The sequence below is a fragment of the Phaethon aethereus genome (genome assembly GCF_964289735.1).
Source record: "Phaethon aethereus genome assembly, chromosome: 14".
NCBI classification, from domain to species: Eukaryota; Metazoa; Chordata; class Aves; order Phaethontiformes; family Phaethontidae; genus Phaethon; species Phaethon aethereus.
This window is the reverse complement of record NC_138590.1, coordinates 14,715,556-14,735,261: the sequence shown is the minus strand read 5'-3', so window position 1 is coordinate 14,735,261 and position 19,706 is coordinate 14,715,556. Positions and strand designations below refer to the sequence as shown.

At 52.3% G+C, this 19,706-nt stretch overlaps 2 protein-coding genes across 3 annotated transcripts; one reads left to right on the top strand and one right to left on the bottom strand.

Annotated features, from left to right (window-relative positions):
* Window positions 1-882: 882 nt before the first annotated feature.
* DCTN4 (dynactin subunit 4) lies at window positions 883-12,127 on the bottom strand (the record flags this gene model as incomplete). Of its 2 annotated transcripts, XM_082006278.1 has the most annotated exons (14): window positions 883-1,096; window positions 1,644-1,741; window positions 2,136-2,243; window positions 2,728-2,782; window positions 3,195-3,268; window positions 4,276-4,385; window positions 5,721-5,833; window positions 6,187-6,260; window positions 7,205-7,225; window positions 7,783-7,890; window positions 8,645-8,688; window positions 9,610-9,788; window positions 10,210-10,280; window positions 11,993-12,127. In XM_082006278.1, 14 exons carry the CDS (start codon window positions 12,125-12,127, stop codon window positions 883-885), a joined length of 1,404 nt encoding a protein of 467 aa, XP_081862404.1. The 2 variants fall into 2 exon arrangements, with proteins under 2 accessions (XP_081862404.1, XP_081862405.1); XM_082006279.1 differs by lacking the exon at window positions 7,205-7,225.
* A 2,294-nt stretch (window positions 12,128-14,421) lies between these two features.
* SMIM3 (small integral membrane protein 3) lies at window positions 14,422-14,645 on the top strand (the record flags this gene model as incomplete). Its single annotated transcript, XM_082006123.1, is given in 2 exon segments — window positions 14,422-14,443; window positions 14,446-14,645. Coding segments are annotated over 2 exon segments (222 nt in total).
* Between the last annotated feature and the right edge of the window lie 5,061 nt (window positions 14,646-19,706).

Below are 19,706 nucleotides of genomic sequence, written 5' to 3'. Positions count from 1 at the left end.
CCAGACCTAATCTTAACTCCCCCAGTTTCATAGTCTGATTGCAACCCCTATTAACACACGTTATGTGATCTGAAGACTGCCAGGCAGCCTCTCTGGAGCATCCCTGCCTCAGTCAAGAGCTGTACCAGAACGTGAATTCCCAGCTCGTAGCGCATCATGTGACCAGATTCACCTGCAAGGCAGCGAGCTGACAGCGGGCTCAGTTGCCAGTCAAATCCATGAACACTACAGTACACTACGTTTTGAGTTTAAAAGGCAAATCATTTCCTTTGTGAAAACAGATCTACCACCTTGGCTAAGCAAGCTACATATGCCAGAGTGGTAGGGTTGTATATATCCCAATCCCCCACGGCTGAGGTATCCTATGAGGAAGCAGAAAACCAAGAAAAGAAAGCATCGTACTGATGCCAATAACGCAGCAGATGTGGCCACCTTCCAAAACGTTTGTTCAGGAAGGGCATAGCTCTGTGTGAAAAAGAATTTGTTTGCTATTGAGTATGTAAAACCAGGTTTGTGGGCTGACATGAAGAAAAAACAGATATGGGTTCTTTTCTGTTGATAAAACCAAATTCAGCCAGGTGTAGTGCAACTCTGGAGAAAGTGAGTGAAACCTTCTCTGTGCTGAAACACGTGCTACAAGTTAAACTAGCCTGTGGTGGCATGGGGAAGCAGAGCAGTAGTTAGTGGGCACTACGACAAGAGGAGAGAGAACAAACCATCCCAAACCACAGCACCCTCAGCCACTTCTCGCAGCCTGGCTGGGGCCTGTGGCACACACCCACACATCACAAAGGAGCTCTTGCAGAACGTTTCACCAGGTCCTTTCTTCACTGTGACAGTCCGTCCTGCAGCCGGCTGTCGGGGCGCAAGCGTTGGGAGCATTTATGGGAGCACTGGACCGAGGCTGAGCTCCACATGATGGGTAAGCCAGATGACCTCAGAGCTGTGATCGCCCTCCTCACTGGGCCGGATTGGAGCAGCAAGGTTTTTGAACTCGTGCTTCATCTTGAAACTCACGGTCACTTCACCCTCTTCTTTCTGTGGGGTGACCTTGATGAAAACTCCCACTTTATTGGCTTTTCTGAAGGCAATAATGCTGCAAAGCAGAAAACAAAAGAACGCTGGGTCAGCCAAGTTCTCAAACAATTGTTCCAAGAGATTTATTCTGATACCACGTAACATGGATGCTCAGTTTATGGCTGAGTATGTCCTGCTAGAACAGCTGTGCAACAGGGAAGGGCCATAGTATACAGCTCCAGTTGTTCTGTAAGAGGCTGCAGAACAGGCTCTATTTTGAAGGCTGGAGGCAACTCTGTCGCACGCCCTACTATGTAGTTCTCACCACTACCACGAACCCTCTGCTTGCCAAGGAAAGGATTACACCGAGTATCCCCGAAGAGAATTGGTACCACCACCTGCCAGAACAGCACAGATTGCCTCAAAGGGAACAAATGTTCACTGAATAGCCAAACCACAAGCAGAAAATGAAAGATTTGCATTGCTAACCTCTGACCACACCACTACCTCAGCAAAAGACACCCCCCTCAAAATCCTCAAAACACACTGAAGACAGAAAGCGAATTACTTGGTTGAAGTGCCAAGCATTTAAGGGACAGGATCCCCACAGAACAGACAACACTCACTCAGGGTCATCCTGGAAGTCTTGAGGCTCTGCCAGCTCATCATATTCTGCCGCAGCATCTTTGCCAGCCAGAATAAGCTCCTTGGGAGGAACTGCCACCTGAAACAGAGCACAAAGAGAAGACGATTTCAGCACTGATCACCACCTACACTGTAAGCAGGAGAGCGCCCTCCCCTTCTGAGGGCTGCTACAGTTTAACAGAAAAGTGATTGATCCTGGGCTCTGCTCCACTCTAGTACCACCTGGTTACCACTCTACCAGTGAAATCGGGTATTTCTCCCTTGGGTTCTGGATCTCAATGAAGAGACATAATTTCAAAACACTTTATGATCTGATGTTTACACTGGTGACAGTCTTTTAAGCTCCAAGGAGGAAAACGCAACACTGTCAGCACAGACTGAAGGACATATGAGAAGTGTGACCTGTGGAAGGATAAATGCGAGTGGAAAACCTTAGAAGAGGCTTGAGCTCGCACAGAAGGAGGGTACAATACCTTGGCAGTGCTGTTGATGTTGTCAGGGTCTCCCTCCTCGCACTCCAGCAGTGTGACATGTGTAATGTTCTCCACTGGGTTGGTCAGAGTCAGAAGGACTTGGCTCTCCTGGGGGGATTCAGGAATCACAGTTCAAGAAGCAATTACTCTAAAATTCATCATTACTGTTAGCACCGTCATCTTCTGTGACAGATCAACACTTCAAAAATTGTATCACATACACTCAAGGGATGGATAGCGAACACCCCCAGTCCATAAGAAAGGTGCCAATGCCAAGCAGCACTCTTTCTTAATATAAGAAATACACCTTTGGAATCTAGCCAAGATCTCCACTCCACACTTTTTATTCTTCAGATACTGGTGTGTGCTTGTGATGCCAGACGTCACACTGCATGGTAATCTACTCCTGCAGAGTGACAAGTACATGCAGTGATATTCCGACTACTCCCTTAAACACTGCACCCTCTCCAAACGGACTAAGCAAAGCCCTCAGGCAGCAATCATCACACCGTGTCATTTTCCAAAAAGATCCCACTTCTGCACCTCCTGGCTGTGCCTCACCCTAAGACATTTCTGCAAAAAAAATACTGACCTTCATATAGCGCAGGTTGGGAATAGACATGATTCTCACTTCAGGGATATAGTTACTACAAGAAGAACAAAACAAATGACCATGATGGACTGTGTTGGTGTCTATAACCTACCTCTTGAAGTAGAGGGATGTTTTCACAGACATCCAGCTAACTTGCTCAATGCTATTAGCTTACATTTAACAAAAAAAATGTAGTTCCCTTTTGCCATATAAGCCTAATCCTACAAACTCCTGTTATTGTGTGGGATCTTTTTCAAACTGCTAAAATCTTCAGCAAATTTTTTAGAAGATCAGGAAGCAAACCCACTACAGATAAGCTGAATATATTAAAAAGGTGATTATGCCATCCTAAGAGATGACACAATCATATAAGAGGTCAAATCAAGAGTACAAAAGAAATGAAAGTAGAATGCATTAACTAAGCACGGAGAGGCAGTTGTTCTTCCCAATCCCCATATCTTACTTACACAGCAACCAGCTGGATCTTGAATTTGATAGATGTCGGATTGAATTCTGGTTTGCTCAGGTTATGTTCACATTTCTAGAGACAAAGAGATTTTAGTCAGCACACAAAGACAGTGTGCAGTCACAAACCAAAGAATCAGAGCTGCAAGCACCGTGCCACTAGCCACAGCACTACTGGCCTCCAGCACAGCACAGACACAAACTACCTTGCGGTGTATGTAGCCATTGCTGTGTCAAGTTATTGATAACCTGAAAGTGTCATACCTAGCAATTATCAGTGCAATCTCAGAACCATGAAATTTGGAACCCGGCTTAAAAATACTGAGACACTCACTGACTGCAGCAGGAAGAAGGCACAAATACCTGTAAGCCCTTTGATTTATGCTCCAGAATCCATTAAAAAAAACCAAACAGCTGGAACTCAAGGCTGATCTCCTTGTAGGCTACTCTTCAAATATAGGTTCAGCCTGACATTACATATTTCTGAGAAAATACTCTGCATTGGCAAAGCATTCTGCATCTTAAATACTTATAAGAATATTGGTCTATTACTCCGGGAACTACGTAACTATTTGTGTTTCACTGAGAAAGCAAGCAACTTTCTGAAGACCATGTAGTAAGCCAACAGCAGAACTTGGGATTTAATTCTTGCCTATCTTCATTTCTCAGCTCTCTGCTTTTCTCCTCTGAAATATCCTCTTTCTGCCATCACTCTAAGGGCATCTTCAGTATTCTGCACTGCCTCTCATCAATATTTTGTTTGCTGACTTGACTTTTGTCTTTAGTAGTAGCAGAATTTTTTAAATTCTGACTAAGCACACAGACCCTTACACAAATGCACTTTTGTATCTATGCATTTTTGACAATGTTGTCTCCCTTTCACAATCTTGATCATGTCAGAAATGCAACAGCTTCCCTCATCCCCTAGTGCTGTTAACAGCAATTTGGTTGAGAATTTTCAACCACCAGAAGCATTTAAGCAGTTTCTTTAAAAAAAAAAAAAATATATATATACAGCCCATTTCCCACAATCCAAGTTCTGTGAGCCTAGAAAAAGCACTTTTTTTGTATTTAATTACCTACCCGACAGCGCAGTGAACGTTTGATCAGGAGATGCTTATGACGTGGGTAGAGCTGGGAAGCACAGATTGGCTGGAAGTCAGGCTGCAGCAGACGCTGACGCAGAGTCGTCACTGGGTGCACAACAGAAAGCAAGACCAAATTAATGTCTCAGGCACTGAAACTCAAGCTAGATTGTACACATGCAGTGGCCTACGAGCAAGTATGCTGTGCACTGTGTGCAGACATGCTACAATCTCTAAGAAACTTAATTTCATCTGCTCCCAATAATACAAAAGCCACTGGCACGTATCACTGTTTCTAGCAGCGAGTGAATGGAAGGTAAAAGTCGTATAAAGGGCTGCCCCTCGGCATGGTTACGTTAGAGCAACATCAGTGCCAACCCAGGAGAAGAAGGGACCTTGATCTCTATTCAAAGCTTAGTGAGGGTAGAAACAGAATTTTGTAATCATCTAGAAAATAAGTTCTTTCCCTGCCAAGGGCAAATGAGTTTTCATAGCTTTGTTACCCTCACAGCTGGGTGCTGCACGAGTACAATATAGAGCTTCTCAGCAAGGAGTTTGCGTAATTCAGACTCACGCATAGAATTAGCAACTGCATAGTTCCAAAGGAAAGGAACTCCAGCTGCCAAACTTCCCACGGGTTTCTCCCAAAAAACAGGCTCCTCACTGTCCCCAATGTCTAATGGGCAGTGAGCCACCTGGCAGCCTTTCCCTCACTGCAGGGAACCACGAAAGTTGTCGTCTTTACCAGCATCATACTCTCACAATGCTGACAGTCTCACAACAAAAGGAGACCAAGATGATTTACCCCCTTCCATACACCTTTAATGAATTAATTAATATTGGTGGACTTTGTAGGCCTGCAGGACTACCAAGAACGTCTGTCCTACTTAGAGCCACCTCAGCACGAAGTCCACATTGCTTCCTGTACCTGCTGTTTTATCCCATTTGCTCCCAAGTTTTCTTGACCAATTTACAACATTTACGGATTAAATCATGAGCCAGCTAAACAACTGGCAAGTGTACGCAAGTGGTTCCAAGCTGATGTCAAAGTAATGCGCAATTGTTACTTAACAGGTCAGTTTTGGTTCCAACACCCCAGTAGCTCAGCTACTTCCTTATTTCCTGCTATTATTTGCAAAAGGACATCAGCTCTTTTCTCCATCCAAAAGTTGACACTTCACATGCAGAGAAATTAACAACAGCAAGAAAATGAAACAACCGTTAAGAGGCCTGACGTATTTGGCTCTGAGTTTTCTATGTACAACATGAAGCTGAGGCTGCATTCAAAGTTACCATTTAAAAAGTCACAAATTTCCCACCATTTCAATCCCAGCATAAAAATTACGAAAACCTCGGCCAATAGGAACCCCACTGACAAGTTTCCAGGCACTGCCCATGTTATAAAATATAAGGGCAAAAAGTGACATAAAATTAAGGTCTTACCTTCTGTCAGATTGATTGGTCTTGTGTAGTAATCCTCAGGAAGAGGTTCCACTTCTTCCACTGCATCAGCTGGCTCAATCTTGATCTCCTTTTGGTCCTCTCCTTCTTTCAGGCTGAAGCAAAGTGAGGGATAACTCAGTCATAAAATACAGCACGCGTGCTCTGACAGACATCAACAGCAGTAACTGCATTGTAACACAAAAGGCAGCAAGAACTGAGGTTGCAAGACAACTGTAACTGCACAAAGACATGAGCAGTCACTCGTTTCTATCAGGAGAAAGCAAAACATCTGGAGCTGCTGCACAGAGATGCCTGAGGATTTGACATCTCTCTAACGCTCCAAAGAAGCAAGCTCTTTTCACTGCTATCTGCTAACATGCTCATCATCTTTCTGAAGTTGCTTTATTGCTCTTTTGTCTACACCTCCTATCCTTCCCACAATGACAACACCAACCCTGAGACTCACGAGAGTCCAGCAAGGGCGCTGATCGGTGCTCCGGGCCTCTGGCGTTGAAGCCTGGTTCCCAAGCCATATTTGTCCTACAAGGTAAAAAGGAACTGTCAGCTTCAGGTCTGCTTCCTGCCAGGACAAAAAGAACTACTGCAAACTCATCCTTTGAGCTGCATGACAAGCACAGGGGGAAAAAAGCAAAGGAAGGCAAAAAGGGAAAGGTATTCAATGCTTCCCAAGATTTTTTTTTTTCTGCTCAAACTGTTAGTAAGGAGAAAACAATTACCACCACACCGCAGACAGGGAGAGACAGATGAGGCTACTGCTTGTAAAGCTTTTGCTCTTTCCTTAAATCACCAGCCTGCACTACTGACACATTTTCCCTTGATCTTCTCTTCAGAGCAACTGCACATCAAGTGGTGCAGAACAAGAGCTCAACTGCCAAAAGAACCAGGTCAACATGAGTATACATCCATCTGAAATGCTGTGTAGCGCTACTAGAAGCAGCTGGAAAGTTCAGCCTCCTATGAGCCTCATTACCTACACGTCTCTCTCACCAGGTACCACCACTTGGCAGGAATAGCTAAGCTATTCAGCTTTCCACAGCTGAACTGTACACAGGGTGCTTGGAGGCAGAAATCTTCCTTCTGGGCAGAACTGAAAACCTGACTTTTGACCAAATAAGAAATCTCAGCATCAGCCTACTCTAGTGATTTTTCATGGATCAGAAGACTCACATTAGTGCCATTTGCCTCAGGCAGACGCACAACTGCATCTCAGCCCAACTTTGTGAAGGACCGCTTTTCAAGTGTGCATTACTTACCCAAAGACACTGCCTTGTTTGTAAGCTAACAAAAAATATTTTTTTTTGTAACAAACATTACCTTCTAAAACTAGTTAGCCTTCAGATGCCTTTGTTCTAGGCACATCCAAGTCAGAGGCCCTGAGGCAAGGTGAAGAGTAGGATCTGTTACTGCCCTTCAGTTGGTACCATGAGAGCTTTAACACCAGCAGAAACCGTGAAAAGACTTACCACTACGTGTATAGTGTGTTGCTGTGGACAGCCCCCAAAATAGCAGCAGGTAGCAACGGAGACAAAAAATGCAGCCATAAGACACAAGCAAGGGCACAGAGCAAGCACAGTTAATTGAGAAGTAGCAAGCATATGCAGAGTCACCCAGCTAAACAAAGTAAGGATTTACCTGCTGGTTGCAATAAACAAGTCATTCAGGCCACAACCAAGTCTAAGGTTAATTTCAGTTGAGACTTTATGCAGAAAAGTGCCAGACAATCCTGATCTGTTACTGAGCTGTGGTATGCAACTGTCCTGAGGAAGAGCTACCACTGGTATTGTGACTGCAGTTGCATTGCATTTCACTGCTGGATAACATATTCCTTTACATGGCAATATAAACTCTTCTGGCATTATCAGAGAGGACTATTAGAGAGAGAGGCAACGTAATACACAATAATGGGTTTAAAACTACTTGTCCCTAAACTCATGTGCCCTAGCACAGTTTCTTGTTCTCAGTAAAAAAAAAAAGCTGAGCAGCCCTATCATGCTACCAACTATCTAATTTTCCATGTTGAGGCACAGTACACCCAGCTCACCGAAAAGGCCAGGGGCATGTAGTTTCGGCGTCGCACCAGCTTCTTCCGGTCCCGCTCGATCTTCTCTTTCTGAGCCAACTGCTGGTAGTACTCAACCAGTTTGTTAATCTGGAGGGATGAAAAGGAACAGATACCCAGGGAATGGGTAACAAATGCCAGATCAGCTGCAGTATTCGCTTGTGAACAAGCTGGGGTTCCTGCTACTTGTTTCACTCTGTTCCTAGTACTAGCTGTATTTTGAAGCATACACATTAAAGAAGCCTGTGTGTCTTAACATGTCTTAACCCACACTGTGGGCGACAAACTGATCCTCCTTTCAGAATGACATCTATCGGAAAGCAGTGTCCAATTCTTGCCTGGCTGTCAGGCAACTGAGGTTTTGTTCACGCATTTGCCATGACTGGACTGTCATATGACCAAAAATGAGTAATTTGGATTAGTGGAGCAAACAGCATCAACCCTGAGGCTGATCACATTTAGTGTAGAGCCCTAACAGGTGACAGGGAAGGGTAGTAAAGGTGCAATGCTGTTTTCCAGATCCTAGACACACTCTTGATCAGAAAACAGCTTTTTTCACATACATACGCAGCATATTCATTGGTGTCATTTTAACAGCACTATTAGATATGATGTTTTCAACTGAGTTTCTTCTGAAAAGGAGATTTTATACTGCGATATCCACAGGAGAGCCTCTAAGAGGCCTTCCTTCCATTGAATTCAGTCAGGGTGGAGATTAGGAACTGGAACTGGTATCTGAAGGATTACATAGATGCAGAAAAAGTAATTGAGAGGGCCCAGTGCCTCTAACAGCTCTTTCTAGCTGATATGTCACAGCCTAAGCACGGCCTTCCCCTTCACTCACCCTCTGTGTGTGAGGATTCTCCGGCTCCTGCCAGCCACCACTAGCTGCACGAGAAAGAGAAAAAACACAGAAAGTCCTCAGGAGAAGATTTCCAGACTCCACACAGAAGTCACACCTAACACCCAACTATTTTGGTTTGACTAATGAAGTATGACATTCCTTATTGTTGCTACACTTAACCATTGGAATTCTTTAAGATCACGCTTGCACAAATATACACCTCTGAAAGCTTTTCACAGGCAAGTTTGGGCTGAAGGAGCTTCACCAGCTTTTATACTGTGTTTTTAAACAACTGCTGTTTGAAGAGATACTCAGGACAGCACCTAGCAGGATACATGAGTTTACAAGAACAGTCTCTTATTACTGGCTGCCCATGTCTCTGCATCTTCAGCTCCCAGTCTTCAGCCACATCAACACTGGAGGTCAGAGGATTTGCTTCGTCTATGCAGCCCCATTTATGGAGCCTGACAGATATTTTCTGCATATCTTATGCACCAAGAAATAGATGAAAGCTTTGTTCCAGTGCTGTCGTGAAGATAAAAAACAAGTACAAACGCTGACTAGCAACTCTGGAATAAGCCTAAGTGAACAAAAGTGATGGAAAATAAAATAGATGCTTATGCTGTCAGACTGAGTGGCTTCAAAGACTCTGAAAGTACACGTACAAGATCTCAACTGTGGGGAGAGTGCACCAACTAAAAGAAGTCCCTTGTTCGACAGCTTTCTCACTAGTCAGGATGAGCATGAGCATGGAAGTGGTTCACATGTTCTGCTAACTCATCTCAGCTCTTCAAAGAAGACTTCAGCAACAAACCGTTTTCCTGTGAATTTCCAACTGTGACTCAAAACCTAGACAGATATACGTAATATCATACAGCCAGAAATTAATTCGGTTATCTGTTACTTTCAAAACACACACCAGGCTCCTGCTGTTACTCTGTTTTCTGTCTTTGACTATCACTTACCAACAGACTTGTCTGCCATGCCAACATCCCGGGAAGTCCAGCGGCAAAATCCACAGGCCAAGTAATATGCTTTCTTCATGGTAGTCTTGGCTGGGTCGTCAGGGAGCGGAGCAGGAATGCTCGTGGCCCGGGTGGAAAGGGTGTGCATGCAGCACGGGCAGTCAAAGCAGTTAGCACACCTGTAAAGAGGAAGGCCTGTAAGACAGGGCTCTGACAAGGGTCCCAGGCTGAGGAAAATGCTCTCAACAAGCAAATCAAGATTAAACTAACAGACCTTTTTATCTTATGCAACAGCATTAGGGAAAAAAGGGCAAGAGAGCCCTCAACAGGAACAAGAGGGGTTCAGAGCCAACATAAGAATGGCAACAGTGAGAAATACGAGGAGATACTAAAAAACTCTTTGTATTATGAGAGCAGGTCACCAAAAAAAAAAAAACATGAAGAGCATGTGATACATGATGGAAAAACACTTATTCCCCAAAACAGACTAGAAGTTAACAAGAAGCGATGTAGTTTTGGAATAGATACACACAGTCAGGTATTAACGAAGGAGTTGTTTAAAATAGGGAGTCTTGATAAAAAAAGCCAAAGCAACTTTACCTATTCTTTTTCAGCTTGGCTTCAGCTGAAGGCATGTTTTCCAGGCAGCTGGGGCAGTAGTGAGAGTCCACCTGGTGAACAAAACAGTCACATCACACTTCCTATCAGGCGTTTGTCTAGACAGCATGCTGGCAGCAGCCTGGAACTCTGCTGCACAATTTAACAGGACTTTGTGTCTGGCAACAGACAGCTGAAGTCAGGGGAGATTTGAGACATTTTTCTTTTTCTGAAATCTTAGCCCATCTCAGCCAAATTTTCATTTTTAATAATGTAAGTCAGAAGGTTTCTTAAGTCAGGATAGATTAAAGCACCTAGTACATGGGAAAAGGACAACTGGGTGTTGACCTTTTGCAGTTACCAGAATTTTATTTTTTTGGTTTGAGCAGGTTTTAACATGCTAATTTCCATTTATATCCAAGTTTATTCTTCCCTTGTAGTTACACTGGTCAAATACACACGCATTTCAGAAAACGCTTTGTATCTGTCTGCTGTCGCAAATTGGTTTTGTCAGTTTTGTACCAAACGCTTTGTATATGTCTGCTGTCGCAAATTGGTTTTGTCAGTTTTGTACCATAGTAGCAAGAAGGGGGTCCCATTCTCGAAGGGGAAAACAAATCAATTGTAAAACATGGAAATGCACAATGACTACACTCATCACACTACAATGAACCCTGGTGACAAATCTATTTTCTACTCTTCAGAGGCTTTAACATTTCCAAAGAGATACCGCTTCTGAGATCTAAGTTGCACGGTAATTCTTTTAAGGCTTTTCGAATCTATCATAATTGCTTAATGACTTCCAGACTTCCACAAAATCAATTTTACCAATTTTATTATGACAACTTGTGAGGTCACACAAGCAGCCCCAGGATCAAGGCTTGCCTGTGTTCTGCTCCACACAAAAGCAGTGCTCCTGGCAGGCCCCCACATGCCAGCAGATCACCGCCCCAGCCTGATGATAATCTACAGCTTAAGGCTTCGGCCATTCCTGGACAAAGAACAAACCCCTCAGAGCAGAAATCCCACTGTACAACGTGGAATAAAAAGCTTGCCCAGGTGGAAATAAACTCATACCAAACATTCTCAATCCCGACTCCATTCTCAAAACAGGTACGACAGTCTCAGGCCTCAGCACACCGCCTTGCCAGAAAGCCTGGGGTTTGTTACTCTGACTGCTGCGAAGCCCACCAGCGCCGGCACACTCGGCAAGCCCTGGGGGCCGCCCGAGAGCAACTTCTGCCCTGTCAGACAGCATCAGCCAAAGCCCGGGGACGGTGCGGGGGCTCCCTGCCCTGCTCGGTCTTCTCCGCAGGCCGGACCCCACGGAAGGGTGTGGGTCCGCGGGGGTTCCTTCCCCTCCCCGGCTGGGATGTGTGTGTGGGAGGGGGTCCTTGTCCCCCCCGGCCGGGCCGCAGAGAGGAAGGGGGGGCCCATGGAGGGGCCGAGCCCTAGATGGGGGGGCACATCCCCTGCCAAGGGAAGCCACCTCTCGCGGCAGCCCCCACTCCTGGTATACACGTCTCAGCCAATCACAGCCCAAACCCCACCGACGGACAAGAGTGCAAAGCCAATCCAGCACAAGGCACCGCCCCCTCTCTCATCCGCTGCCAATCACCCCGCTCCATGGGGGCACCACGGCGCCCACCGCTTAGCCGCGCCACCAATAGCAAGGTGGACAGCGACTGAGCGGCAGGAGAACCACCCAATCGGTACGCGCAAAGAGGGCAACGTCCCGCCCCGTCCCACCCGGGCCGCAGGCGCGGCGCGGCCGGGCCGCCGTTACCTCGTGCGAGACGCACTCCAGGGAGCGGAGCTCGCTGCAATACCGGCAGAAGTACAGCTGCGACAACGGCGCCCGCATCTCCTTCTCTCCGCGCACCAGATACAGCACCCGCTCCGACTGCAGCAGCGACGCCATCTTGGGAGGGGGGCGGCTGCCGCCGTCATACGTCACCGCCAGACGTCACCGCGCCGCTCCGCTCACGTGACCCCTGCAGCACGGGGCGGTGGCTGCAGCTCTTAATGGCCGCGCGTCAGCGGCGGGGGCCGGTGCGTCCCCGTGAGCGTGCCCCGGCGGGGCTCCGCCCGCGCTGCGGGGCTTCCCCCGGGCTGCCGCAGGGCTGCGCGTGGCCCGCGGCGCCGGGGAAGAGCAGCCGCCCCCCGGCTCTTCCCGCGGCGGGGTCCTGGCTCACGCCGGTGTCCCCTGCTAGGCTGTACGCTCGCCCCTGAGCTCCCCTGGGCTGGGGCGGGGCGGGCTGCTGGGGGCGTCCCAGGGCTGTCTGTAACACTGTTTTCCCGTGCTCTTCCTATTTCCTTGCTGTGAGCCGTTGTTTGTGCTCTTTGTTCGCCCACGTTCCCCTGTGAACCCAGAAAGTGCCAGGCTTTTTCATACCCCACAGGTCGTTTCTCTTTTAGTCTCACAGTCGCTAAGACGGGATCCCTACAAACATCCCGGTGTTGTGGGATCAGCAGAAGAGCGCGAGGTCACAGGATGCCATGCTGGGCTGTGTGTCCAGAGGGCAGAGCTTGCATCAGCAAACCACCTCCGGTTCGCTCCTACACATAGCACCCATGCATCCGTCACGGCCTGGCCTGCGGCGTCGCTGCCCCGTCCTCACCCCAGTACGCCTGTCCCCGCACAGCGCCTGGTGTCAGCCCATGGCATCTGCCGCTGCTTGCCCGTGCGGCTCCGGAGGAAACCCTTGCCCGCAAGGATCTGCCGCCGCTGGTGATAAAAACCCCACATGCTTTTTATCCGACAGCAGCAGCTGGAGGGGGACGCACCATTGGGAAGTCATGGGCAGCCTGCCCGCTGTCTGCCTGCGCATGGCTCCCCGGGGAGCTGAGTGCCCAGGGAGTGCCCAGAGGTGTCTGAGAGCACATGGTAGTGGTTTCCACCACCGGGAACCTGGCAGGTTTCCCTGGGAGAGGCAGGGATGAAGGGTGCAGTGCGTGGGTCCCACTGTGGGTGACACCAGGCTTGTGTCTCAGCAGGAAAATTGGCGCATCCCACCTTGTTTGCCCAGGCTGGCCGGGAATAGCCGCTGCTGGCTGTGCCCTTCAGCATCGCCGACAGAGCAGAATATTCCACTGGGCAGCAGAAACCCCATTCCCAGCCGGTGGGCTGGGGTCTGCCGCCTCCCTGGAGATGCTGTCTGCCCGTGTGTGCGTGTGACCCTGCGCCCAAGCCCCAAGGCTGGTGCCTCGCTGCTGGGACTTTATGGAAGCTCTCGGTGGTTTTGCTTTTCCCTCTTTCCCGGGGCCTCAGAGGCAAGCGGGTGCCTGTGGGCCCTGCCGTTGGTGAGGCCGGAGGGGAAGAGGGCGGGCGAAAAGCCCTTGATTAGGCTGATATGCTGTGACATGTCCTCCCACGGCACCTCCCTGGCACCCGAGACCTTCGGCTTTGGCTCCAGGTGGTCTCCCCCGGTGGGACCCCGTCCGGGGGCGGGGAGGGGGGATGAGCTTAGAGTGTGATCTTCCTTTATCCTGGTCCAGAAAAAAGGTCCTGCCTCCCCTTGCCGCCCCCCGCGGGCCGGGCCGGGCCGGGCCGGGCGGGGCCAGGCGGAGGCTCCTTCCCCCGCCGGGATTCCGCCGCCGCTGCTCGCCGGCGCCGGGACCGGGCAGCGCCGCAGGTAGGAGGGTGCGGGCAGGACGGGCAGGCAGGGCAGGCCGCTGGCGCCGCTTCTCCGCCGCGGCGGGGGCTCGGCCCCCCGGGCTGCCGGCGCCTGGGGCGAGACGGGGAGCTCAGCCCGGGCTCTCGGCCGTGTCGCTGGGCGGCCGGGCGGAGCGATGCCCACTCCCGGCCCTCAGCCCCGAGCCCTGCTGCTAATTAAGCCATTAACGCCGCGACTCAGCAGGAGGCACCGCGGCGGGGGCGGGGGGGAGGGAGGTGCGAGGCTCCCCCGAAGCAAGGGAGTCTCCAGCTGCCCTGGTCCCACCGTTTCCCCACCCGATGACCCACTCGTGAGTGACCAGGGGGACGCCTGGTTGTGGCTTTGCTTTATCAGCTCCTTTAACAACATTAGCAATTAACAGGGAAGTTTTTTCCTGGGCTTTTACCCATCTGCATCTCGCTATAAACCCTGGGGCTTCTCAAAGGAGCCTTTACCAAAGCCCTTTGCTCTCAAAGGAGCCCAAGGCCCAAGGCTGGTCTCCCTGGGGAGAGCAGGGAGTGCTCCGAGCAATGGAGGGGGAGTTCTGGGGATTGGAGGGATGGAGGGGGCTGCCCCATCACCCCTCTGCCTTTACTTTACAGGATGGACCTCTCTGACCCTGCAGGTCCTGCTGCCCTCCCCAAGCACATCCTGGACATCTGGGTCATCGTCTTGATCATCCTGGCCACCATATTTGTTATGACAGCACTGGTGCTCTGCCCGGCCACTGCTGTCATCATCTACCGGGTACGGACTCACCCCACGCGCAATGGCATCGTGTGAGGCGAAGGCGACATGGAGGCGCATGGGACCCTGCACCAGGGACCCTGCAGAGCCCAGTGGGGCACCCCGAGAGCTGGGGAGAGACGGGCAGGAGCCGTGGTGGGCCAGCACCCAGACACCTGCCCCTGTACCTGGCTCTCACCGGGTGAACCCACTGCCTCCTATTTACCCACTAAGTCACGGGGACCATCGGGGAGATGGCGGCCAGGGCGCCAGCATGGAGATGTGTGACTTCATGGATGTCTCCAGCTAGAAACGACTCGCTCCCATGAGGCCGGCAGGCTGGTCTTGGAGCTGGGAGCCCTGTCTCCTCCCAAGAGTAGCAACAAATGGAAAAAAGTTACTTCTTCTCTGGAGTCCCAGCTGCCGGGGTGGTTGGGAAAGAAGGGTCAAAGCAAGAGGGATGTGGCCTCTGGTTGTGTATTTGGAGACTTGGCTAAAAGCATCGGAGACAGAGCCCATCCCGGCTGCACAGCAGATGGGACACCGCCTTCTCCTCTATCAGATACCTGCTGAAGTTGTAGGAAAACTCTGTGGGGTGCTCACTTCTTCTGGGTCTCACGGGGCAGAGGAGTGTGGGCAGCTTCTGACAGCCTGCCTGCCCATACACCAGCTGTGCTCGGTGCCCCGTCAATGGCGAGGGCCCCCACCACTCATCCGGCACGCTGGCCCTGTTGAGGGGGGTCTGTGCGCCCCTTGCCTGGGCAGGCAAAGCGGGAGGACCAGAGGGGTTCGTGTCCAGGCAGTGGCAAGGGACCATGTAAGCTCTGACATTCCCCTTGCTACGAAATAAATTGACTTTATTCTACACATGAGCATGTCGTGCGTCTCTGTCCACACTACAGGTGGTGTCCGGGTGCCTGTGTGCTAGCAGCCTCTCCAGAAGCCCTCCCTGCACTGACCTCCTGCACTGCCTTGGCTCGAGGTCCCTGGGGTTCTTGCCTGGCCTTTGAGCCTGGTGGCTGCAGCCCTGCGGGAGGCACACTGCCAGCCCGGCCCCACGCTCCGGGGGTGCAAACCTGAATCTGGCTGCCAATAGCGGCAGTGACCGTCAGACAGCGAGCAGGAAGGATCCCTGGGGGCCTTCTGGCAGCGGCGATGGCTGCTTCTGTCCCAGTCGGGCGACTGTCATTGCTCACCCCTGCCAGCCTCATGCCAGGATCTGGTGTGTGGCAGGAGTCTGGGGCTGAACTGGCATCCCGGTGACTCACGGCAAGAAAGGTCATGAATAATGAGATGAATCAGGCTGGGATGTGGGGAAATGCTATGGTGATGCTGGTGGAAATTGTTTAAATCCCATTTTCTCTGCTGGAAACAGCAACTGGCCCCGTTGTGTTGGAAACTCTGCGTCCCATCCCTGTGCGGCTTGACCTGCAACAGCCAGCATCGGGTTTGCTTTTGGTGTGGGGGCTAGAGGGGCAGACGATTCCCAGGCAAGCAGGACCTTGGGCGAACACCTCCCTCCCTGGGGAGGGAGCCCAGCATGGGGACGCAGCCCCTGGGGAACCAAAATGCCTGTGCTGGAGCTGCAGTCTGCGGTTGTGCTGGGGAGGGAGCGGACACGTATGTATTCCTTGCCTGGCCCAGAAACAAATATCTGTTTCAAGCTCGCTCGCTCTCTTCCCCCTCTCAAGTTGCAGAATTTGCGGCAAATAACCAGAGTTATTTTCCTGTTGTTCCCCCTGTCTCCCTCCCTTGCTGGCACGGTGCTGCAGGAGATTACGGCTGTGCTGGGTGGGAGTAGCCCCAGCTCTGCCTCCCCCCACGCTCCACCACGGTGTCCCTTCCCTGGGGACACTTTTGGGTGTGGGGACGGCCCGCGGCATCTGGCACCAGGAACTAGAGCTGAGCAGCTTTGCTATAAGAGGAATAGAGAAGAAGCCAAAAATGTTGGAGTGGTTTGAAAAGGAAGCCTGGTTTGGAGCAAAACACCCGAGGAAAAGCACACAAACCCTCCCCATCCCTGCAGCCATGCCAGGTGGCTGTTCCCACCTCCCCGTGTCTCTTGTCACGAGCAGCCGGAAGGTGCAAGAGGTTTCCTTTCATGGTAGGAGTTTTCTGGGAAGTTTCAAGCCTGTGGCAAACATTTCCAGGAAAGGCATTGCAAAGCCTTGGAAAGACGGGTTTGCTCATAACAACAAACTGCAGGGAGCAACATGGCAGCGGGGGGAGAGCAGGGAGAAGCCGGGACATTTTCAAAGCATGAAAATGGGGGGGATGGATTTAGACTAATGTGTACTGTTGAGCTGGAAATTCCTCCTTCAGGACTGAGAAAGATAAGCAAATCCCCCCGCGGCCCTGGCTTCGGTGCCTGAACAGTGCTGGAGCTCGGAGGCGGCGTTGGCGTGGTGTTTTGCCGAGGAAAAATGCCTTTTCCTGCCCGTTGGGGAGCAGGTCGTGCAGCGGTGACGCTGCGGCAGGCAGGCCTGATGCAGGCGCCGAGGTGATTCAGCATCCGCCGGGATGTTTCCCAGCCAGCGCTGGCGGGTGCTGGAGCGCGGCAGGAGCCGGCTGCCGGCCTGTGGGGGCTGCTGCTGGGGGAGGCAGATGCTGGCAGCCTTGGCGGTGAGGAGGTCATGCGGGATGGTGGCCCTCACCTCGCCTCTGGGCAGCGATGAGAGCCATGCTGGGGATGCCAGCACCCGGCTCGGCTGCCTTATCCCCACTGGACAGGGCATCGTGGACCCTGTGGCTCGTCAGGAAGATTGTGGGCAGCCCCGGCGGCAACTGGCACAGCAGGAGCCGACCCCAAACATCTTGGGTGCTGCAGGTGAAGTGTCACCCAGAGCAATTGCCCAAACACAAGCCCTATGGCCCCAAAGGGAGGCTTACGGGGTCCCAAGTCGCCCTCTGCGCTCCAGGCTGCAGTGGGGTCTCCAGGAGCACATTGCAAACGTCACGGCCGGTGGGTTCGTCCTTCCCCGGCCCCAGAGAGGAGGGTTGGAGCACTGGGGGGGGCTCCTCATGCTGGAGGGGAGAGCAGCACTCAGCGGCCACCCATCTCCCCTCCCCTGCTCGACAGCAGTGGGGCACTGTGTATCCATGTCCCCTTCGGGTGGGGGGCAGTGGGCCGGGGGCATTTCTGCAGGGGGCAAACCTTTGCCTGGGAGAGGAAGGGATGGGGATGCCGGAGGGGGCAGCACCTGCAGACTTAGCCCGGGGGCACTCAGGGCAGGGGGGTCCCCGCTCCAAAGGGTGCTGGGCACCGTGCCCAGCAGGGAGGCTGCCGTTGAACCAGGGCAGCGCCTGCAAGAGCACACGGCTGGGGCAGGGCAGCGAGGGCTGGGCGAGCCGCGGCGGCGGCAGCGTGGGGGAAGCCTGGGGCCGGGGGAGCTGGGGCCTCTTGCCCGCAGTGCCTGTTTTGCTGTTGCCTCCTGTTGCACACCTAGAACAAAAGTTCAGAGGTTGCTCCGGGATTGATGCTGTGCCAGGCTGCCAGAGGGAAAGCAGCGCCGCTGCCAGCCGGGGCAATGCTGCCTGCCGCCGCCTGAGCCCCTCGCCGCCGTCCCTGGCATGCTGCTGGCACCATCCCCGTCACTCTGCATGGAAGAAGCTCCTCGCTCAGCTCTGGGACAAGCCCAGCGAGCAGCAGTACGTGGTCCCCATTGCTGGTTTAATGTTCTCTGTACTCACCATGACCCTGCAGCCTGGCACGAGGTTTGTGCAGCCCCTGGCCTGTGGCTCAGGGACAGCCAGGGAGGCTGGTGGCAGCGGTAGCATGGTGGCCAGTGGGCTGGAAGTGCCTGGCCTCCCGCCCCAGGACTCCTGCCAAACATCTGCAGCAGGCAGGGGCCAGCTCCAGCCCGGCTCTGGTGGAAAAACAACCGAGGAGGGAGGTTCGCATGAGGGTCAGCCCGCCCAGTGCGTCTGCCATTTCGAGTGGGAGACCCTGATCTGACAGGGTGGAGCAGCATGCTCTGCTCGGACAGTCTTCCTGGAGCCCCCGGCAGCCTTGGCTCTCCCATGCTGCCTCTGGCATGGCATGGCACAGAACAGTGGGGCACTGGGTGACATGCCCAGTGTTCCATGGAAGCTCAGTGGCAGAGATCGGGTCCATCGACTGTGGCTCATTAAATCCTCCCCTGTTCCCCATCTCCACTGAGACTGATTCAGGGCCAGGAACCAAGGAGAGGGGACTTGGGGAAACAGATCTCTTATTTTTATTTTGGTTTTAGGAAAACAGAGTTCAGGAGTGGGTCAGCCTTTCCCTGTGTATGGTGGGGATCAGGGACACGTGGAAGAGACACAACCACACTGTGCCACCACCGCACACGCCGCACCGCTCTTCCCGGCCCCCAAGTCCCTGTTAACCACAGGAAAGCCACCAAAGTCCCACGCAGGCAATTAGGGTATATAATTAGAACTGGGTGGCTGTTCCCATGGTGGGAGCTAACGGGGCAGGGAGGGCAGCCTGAGCAGCTCCCTGGCTCTGTCCCAGCTCTGCCTCGGGAGGTGGCTCAAGGCCTGGCTGGGGTCAGCAGTGTAAGCTGTCCGGTGAGCAAAGCACCGTGCCGGGGAGCGTGGCACCGTGCTAGGCACACATCAGTCCCTGTCAGCTGCAGGATGCAGCGAGGTGCCAGCAGCATGTTGGCTAGGAGCTGCGGCCCCATGGCCCCAAATCTCCCCAGAGCCTGGGGAGTGGGTGGGGAGGGTCAAACCTCTGGTTTTGGCTCCCAAAGGCTCCCTGGTTTTGGCAAGGAGCCACCTCGCACCGCCCACGGCCACATCCGCGAGGGGTGATGGAAGCATCCCTGCGGCTAGCCCGGCCGTTGGCACGTTGTGTTGAGCTCTGGGCAGTCCTCAGCCAGAGGCTGAGCATCTCGGGGGTTTGCTTGGACCTGGGGGAGCACCCCACACCACCTGGGGACCCATGCCAGGGCAGGGCTAAGCCACTTCTCTAGTAGCACTGCAGGTTTAAAACTCTGGGAAATGCTGCCTGTGGCAAAGGGACCTCCAGCTCCCCCGCTCTGTGGGTTCCCTGGGTGCCTGGGGGATGTACTCGACCCCCAGCCCTCCCACACCAGCTGAGGCTGCACGCAGAGCCTGACAACGTCAGCCTTT